Source organism: Nanorana parkeri, unplaced genomic scaffold (genome assembly GCF_000935625.1).
Source record: "Nanorana parkeri isolate BGI_ZX_2015 unplaced genomic scaffold, ASM93562v1 scaffold2374, whole genome shotgun sequence".
Lineage (NCBI taxonomy): Eukaryota > Metazoa > Chordata > Amphibia > Anura > Dicroglossidae > Nanorana > Nanorana parkeri.
In genome coordinates this window covers 113,234-120,702 of record NW_017308642.1, presented here as the reverse complement: position 1 = coordinate 120,702, position 7,469 = coordinate 113,234, and the positions used below count along the sequence as shown (strand labels likewise).

General features: G+C 40.4%; 1 protein-coding gene across 1 annotated transcript in view; it reads left to right on the top strand.

Annotated features, from left to right (window-relative positions):
* Positions 1-6,804, top strand: part of LOC108801537 (putative gamma-glutamyltransferase YwrD) — a 46,324-nt gene extending 39,520 nt beyond the window's left edge. Inside the window, exons 9-11 of the mRNA XM_018573426.1 lie at positions 1,386-1,556; positions 4,736-4,820; positions 6,497-6,804. Coding sequence (XP_018428928.1) covers positions 1,386-1,556; positions 4,736-4,820; positions 6,497-6,744 — 504 coding nt within the window. The 3' untranslated portion in view covers positions 6,745-6,804. The remainder of the gene's footprint in view (positions 1-1,385; positions 1,557-4,735; positions 4,821-6,496) is intronic.
* Positions 6,805-7,469: the final 665 nt, after the last annotated feature.

The window sequence follows — 7,469 nt, the reverse complement described above, 5'->3', positions numbered from 1 at the left end:
GAAACCGGGGAGTGGCATGATATGATTCAGCTGCTGTTTCTTGCAATATTACCAAACTTTCCAAAAATGACATAAGCACTTTTTTCTTTGCCTTGATATTGTTATATAATGTTTAAACAATTCTGCAGTTGTGTCTACTAATCCAGTATGAAAAGAAATTAAAAGATCATTATCTAAAAAATACAAAAGACCCTGTCACTTTGTCCTGAATGAGCATATTAACAGTGACTCTTTAAAACACTTTTCACATTTTCTTTACATGTTTTCCAGTTTCTCCTCTGCTTTCCTGTTGCAAAATGCCTGCTGTTTACAGTGCTGAATAGCTCAAACCAAAATTAGCACGTAAATTGCTTATATTAAAATTTGCTAAATTTTGTACAATGTGTCTGTATTGTATTGGACCACTGCAGAGAGACCCCTGATTCCACACAGAGAGAAAGGGTCATTATTTGAGGCATCCTGCCTGGGGCTCATGTGTTTATGCTGATGCAGGAACTCAAATAAATCTCAAACAACATTTTTGGCCCATTTACTTTGTTGGATTGTGATAATGCACATCAACGGACATAATGCATGTTGCTGTGCTGCGGTGCCATTCATTCTGAATTGCACCCCAATGCACATGCTTTGCAGCAAATGAACAGTAATTCACTAGTAAGCAGTGTGTTGGACACCTACAATAAAATGTTCTTTTAGATAGAGTAGGAAAGGGCTAACACCCTTCTAATAAAAAAGTTTTCCCATCAGATACATTTAACATTACTTCCTGTCTTAGAAAACTAACCAGAACAAATATTCCTTTTGAAATATTGACCCTCTATCTCTCCTAGTGACAACTCAACATTTTGGATCTTGTCTAGGTAACAATCAACAGAGGGGTACATGTCCCCCTGACACCCCCACCGTGGGGACAAAGACAACGATAAAAACTTGACAAGAGTTCTGATCCTTCCATACTCTATCCAAAACTAGAAAAAAAGATTTGCCTGTACATAAACTTTAATTTTATTTTATTAAGAGAATATTGCTAATGAGAGATTTTACAATGATGCATAAAGCTTTTATAGTAATGTAACTTGAGAATTGACATGCTGATTCAGGTGTTAAGTGCTTTCACAGTCACAGGTAGTATCCATTCCAAATTAGTGAGTATAGGCCAGCTCAGCAGAACAACATGCAAATGGGCATTACATTCTTCATAATATCGTGGTCATTCTTTGCCAGGATTCTCACTTTAAATTGGCCAAGGATGAGATCATGGATGAAAAAATGCCTGCATAGGCAAGGGCTAAATAGGGTTGCTTATAAAAGAAACGATTATCAGATTAAATAAGTACAATTTTAACACTAAAACTTTTATTTCTGTTTTGAACTTTATATTTTAGAACCGAGGGAAAAATTTCTCCCTTTCCCCTGGACACCCAAATTGCCTCTCACCTGGAAAACGTCCCTTCCATACAATTATACCAGCACTAGCCACCACTGCAGACACCGAAGACTTGTTGTGTACATTTGGTGTGATGGGGGGCTTCATGCAACCACAAGGCCATGTGCAGGTAAAGGGTGAAATCAACATTCAATGAAAAAATGTAAATCGAAGGGTACGATGTAAAGGTTTACAAAGAAAACGCTATTCAAAATGAATCTATGGGGTCTATTCACGAAGCTGCCGTAGGATCTGGCTGTAGCTTTGGCCGATCCTTCGGCTAGCTTCGGCCCCAGGACCCCTTCGGTTCAGTAGAACCAAGGGGTGCTGTACGGGCTACTCACAATAGCCCGTACAGCTCCCGATCATGGCCGAGCGACTCAGCCGAGCCGAACGCATATGCATCGGCTTGGCTGAGCCGTGCTGAAAGCCGGAGCTGGCCGAGCGGCCGGCCATTGGCCGACAGCCTGCTTGCCGTCATCTTACGTATTCTGATATCGCTCGTGTCAGAATAAAGAAAAAAAGACACAGCGGTGTTTCTCTCCTGGGCGGCCAGGAGGCCAGCTCCCGGGAGAGTTTTTTTTTTTCCTTTTTTTTTTTACAGCAGCAGAGCCGCCGGACAATAGGAAACTATTGGGCGGAGCTAGCTGTCACTGCTAGCTCCGCACAATCGTTTTGTATTTACTTTTTTAACTTTTTTCACTCTTTTTCTGTTCTGCTCGGTACCTCTGAGGGACCGAGCAGAACAGTCGAGCCGAATGCCGCTCAGTGGCATTTGGCTATTCACTCACTGCTGTTCGGCATCTTTAAGAATAGCCCGAACAGCAGTGAAAAGCCTGCCGGAGGTTCGGCTCAGCCGATCCAGATGTTGGATCGGCTGAGTCGAACTCCTTCTGCACTTCGGGTCGGCCGAACATGCTCAGTGAAGTGAGCCGATGTACGGCTGATTTCAGCCGATGTACTGCTGAAATCAGCCGTACCAGCCTGAAGTGAATAGCCGAACAGTGTTTGGCTCACTTCACTTCAGATCGGTCTTTTACTGCGCTGCCTACGGCAGCTTAGTGAATAGTCCCGTATATTTCCTACTGGAAGCCTTGGTGAGTTCTTAGACGTTCATGGCAGACTTATAGAAAGGTCAAAATTGAGTATTTACTAGACACAAACATTGAGAACATTTTATTTAAGTGCATGAAGAAATTATTGTAGGCATAGAAGATTGTTAAGCCATTCTTTCTGGCACTGAACCTGAAAGAAATGTGATTTTTTTCTCCAGTTGAATACATCTATACACAAAACACTTAGCACTAGGAAACAATACACTTTTCATGTCAGTGAAATTCTTCAGGCCCTGGTATATTGTTAATATGTTTTTTTTAATGCTTTCATCTGCAAACTCATTTAGGCTTTTCATTCCCAAAATGAGACTTGAACGCTAGTAACAGAGGATATCCTAAATAATACCAATGTGGAATATTGCAATTATAAAATATACTGAAGTGTTCTAAAGCCAATCACTAAAATTTTGTATAATCTTTAATGTTTTTATTGCCAAGTTGTTACTCAAATATTCCTGGTGATCCTGCTTTATTCTGGCACTTCATGTTATAGGGTGACAACTGTCTCCCAACTGGGCTCCTGTATTGTCACCCTGTCACATGCACCCCCAGTGGAGATGATACATCACACTGTTTACTTAAATGTATAAAAATGTCACAAAATTACATTTCATTCATCTTTATTCACCACAGTGTGCTGCGCTCCAGACCCCTTTTTATGCATGTTGTACTCTTTTTCAGTGTAGAGACAAATCCATAATTCTTACATATTAAAAGTTCGTACGACCTGCCCATCTTGGACAGGCAGATCGTACGTGCGATCATCACAATAATCATGGATAATCAGCGGGGAGGGCTTACAGATGATTGCCATGTTGAGCGGGCAGTGTGCGCTTGCGCACCTCGGCCCGTGCGGCTTTCGTCCTGCGATCGCGCTTCCGTGCTCGTAAGACGAAAGTCGTGCGACCTTACAGTATATGCGGTCGCACGCTGCCCATACACCGTACGATTATCGTACGATCACAGGATCACCCGCGAATATAGTACGATAATCATCAGGTGTATGGGCAGCTTTACAAAGTGCCTCCATTACAAAACTGAATGCAAGTAACTGGTGATTAGATAATCCCTTTGTGCTCCTTGTGATCTCCACTTTCCACTCATAATAGAATAACTCTCACCTCTCCATACGACCTTACATTATAAAGGTCTGAAAAAGCCACTTCCCTCTTAAATCTCAGGCGGGAAGATAGCAGGTGTTTCCACCGTGAAAAAGATTTCCTCTTTCTTTTTCCACTATAAGGACTCCAGAGCTGGAAGCACTCCCCAGTGGTATCAATGAAATCTCAGCAGATGGAGACATATGGGGGACACTCCATAGTGCACTCTGTGAATATGTATATATATTGCATCTAGATATAGAGCACATTTGAGAGCGCGACACATTACATTTATAATATTGATTTTATTTTGGCTTCTCGCTGGAACTAGTGCTTGCTGCTTAGTAAGAGACTGAGGCTGACCGCAAAGTGCATTGTTTACTTAGTATTTTGGGTTGCATTGAGAGAAAAATAAGATAATAAAAGAAAATGCTAGCTGTTAAGTGAACAATATATTAAATAATTTGACTGGTTTTCCTCAAGTTTTTGGGTGGGGATATGCAGTACAAACAATATACAGTCTGTAAATTAGGGAATCAACAATATGTCACATGTAATCAGAAACAGCCAGCAAGCAACCATGGACATTAGGTTGTATGATACTGATGTATTTTGACCACTGCTCCACCACAAGAGAAGCTTTGTAGTTCATATACCTAAATTATGTGGGCTTTATCTGACTGGCTACAACTTTTAATGCACAATGAGAAGTTTATCATGAAATAAGAATTTTCAGTACAGAAAAGGAGCCTGTACAAGTATACAAGACTGACTTGTCTTGTGTATGCCTCTGTCTTGTGTATGCCTCTGTCATTATTATTTTTTTCTCTCTATTAAATTACAATTCCATCTTGACTGATAATCTTTTTTTGGATGGTGAGTGGTTAGAAAAATCCACAATTGTGACTTTCTAACAGTAATCTTCACTGCTATGGTCCTACTGAATTCACATTAATTCTTTCAACTAACTGATGGACCTCAATGGTAGCAGAGAGAGGATGTTGGTTGGGTGATTTAGTCCAGAAACAAATTCTCTATGGCAATTCCTATCTAATCACGGCTTCACTTTGATTATATATTTATTATTTTTGTAGGTTCTTTTAAACATGGCAGAATTTGGAATGAATCCACAACTGGCTCTTGATGCGCCTCGATTTTATGTTGAGTATAATAACAAAGGTAAGGATTTTATTAGCAGAGTATACTTCAGTGCAGCTAAACACAGATAAAATGTCGAGCCAAAAGAAATCTCACCGTTCCAATCCCCTAGCCCCCATCCGGACTCTCCAGGTGCTGGTCTAATAAGTGCATCTCCACCTTGGAATGTAGTAGTATATGAACAGACCGCACTATCCAGAGAATTCCAATACTTCAGACTTTAATGAAATTCACAGCAAATTCAGAGTAACAGTGTATGTAACACACTTACTCTGGATTTGCTGTGAATTTCAATAAAGTCTGAAGTATTAAAATTCTCTGGACAAATAAAATGTCATGTAGGCTATTTTGTGAACAGCTAGTAAAAGGATATTTATGCTGGACCTGTTATTAAAGAGGGACACCAAGAATGATAAAGGCTGGATATCTGATGGCCTCATAGTACATTATTAGCTTTGTATGGAGTGGGAAGGAGTCACAATTTCTGCAGCATTTTTATTTCTATATAAAATCAACATACAATGCACACTTTCCCAGCCCACACATTCAATTAAGAGAAAAAGAGCACAGTGACGGTTTTATATACAATTTGTTTATTGGCCAATCACAGAACAAAGCCTGGGGCTGTTCTGTGATTGGCCAGAGGGAAAGGGCATGGAGATGCGACCACAGCGCTGAGGTCTATGAGACCTGCTTACAGCCAGAGAGGACGAGAGTCCAATGGGAGCTTCCACCCAAATGAAAAGATGAATTGAATGGAGAAGGCGGCAGTGTAGAATATGGTATGTGGCTTTACAGCTAATGGACTTTCAACTTGCATTAATTTGGCAAGATTATTGTGTCCAGACTTGGGGTTTAGCTATTATACAGTACATAACTGTATTATGTTTGAAAAATAGAATTAAGTTTGATGTTATATGGTTACTTCAGTGAATCCTCTGCCAGTCTTTCCTTTCTTCCTGCATGTGAGTGGATCGGCATGCAAGCCAATAAGCATCTCCTGTCTCTTTATGCGGAGTGTTTAGCCCTTCAGCTGTGGTGAAACAACAAATCCTGTGATGCATCTGCCTCCGGAAGTCATGCCTTTTTGTTTTGACCAAGGGAAAGCAGAATCGTCTGTGACATCATATGTCATCATCATCCTTGTATCTGCTTCCTGGTGTGATGTCTTGTGCTATCAGAGCTCCCAAACTTCACTCTGACTTTCCTCCTATGCCCTTTGCCGCATACCACAGCCCTTGTAATGGGTATCACTGTGGTCGTATATGTTCTTGTGGGCCTTCACCCGGTTAATAAAAGTCTCCACCTCCAGCATGGAAACCCCCAAATCCTGCATTGTGTTCACAGGCTAGGAGTTGAATCATTGGTAAGTGCACAAACATGTAAAAATTTGCAAAAAAACACACTAAAATGCTTGTGACGGGCATTTTCATTGATGTGCATGGGGCACAGAGTGCATTATTCAGCTGGAAAATAGAAAAAGGTGATAGATGTGGTAAAAGTTGACGGAGAGCTTCAAGTCAAGACAACTTGCTTTCTTGGTTTTTCTAATTGCAGTGCTATATTAGCAATATGTTCATGTCAAATGATTGCATGAAACATGTATAGCTATAGCAGTGTTCAAGCTAAAGTTTTGATTTCTGCTTATTTCTCACATTTTGTAATTCGTTTTACTTTTCCCTTTTTTTCATATTCAGATCAGAAATGGCACCTGTACCTTGAGGATGGGATTGCCAGTGATGTAGTAGAAGACCTGAAGGCAAGAGGCCATGAGGTGCACTGGCCCATTACTAGCCATGACAGGAAACTGTTTGGACGTGGACAAATTATAAGTAATGGAGAGTGGTGGAAAACAGCTCACATCCCCATTAACAATAGCAGGGTGTGGTGGGCTGGATCTGATCCCAGGGCAGATGGCTGTGCAATGGGCTACTGTGTAGTGTAGGCGCTCAACTGTAGTGTTAAATGGTTTTTGACAGAAGGAACTCAAAATATTTGCATATGATTTTATCAAAGTGTATCAGTTTAATAGCTTGAGTAATACCTAATTATCTGGAGGGGAATTTTACAAAAAACAAGATTTTGTCTTCCACGAGATTGGATGCTCCTTATTTAGTTAGGGCAGTTGGAAAGCTTAGAGACTGACAAGCAATGGAATAAATAATGCATTATTAAAAGACATGAATAAAAAACACTAATCTTATTTTATCAAGCCAATTTAAACAGATTTGCTGGTCAGTTCTTAAAAAAAACTTTGCATTATGATCAGAGTTAAAAAAAAAAACACTATGGGTTGTATTAATAAAACATTCACAGAGCCGTTCATTCTGTGAAAATCTGACTTTTACATTCATACTGTGTTATGGCCTCTAGATGGAGCTGAGGAGCATAGGATTTCCTCTGCTCATTGGCTCCATCTAGTGGCCATAATGCAGTAGCAGGATCACCAAAGATCAGAGGCTTCAGGGGACCAGTTACACAGCAGGAAGGAAACCTGAAGGAGTCAGGGATACGCTACAAAAAAGTTTTCTAATGGTACCCTAGACCGAGATTAGCATTTAACCCTTGCAGTGAGGTGGAAGTTTTGACAGTCTCAGCTTTAAGGCCTCAATAATGCCATACACAATTGTCATTAACAACTCTTACTTGTACTGAATATTAAAAAGAGGA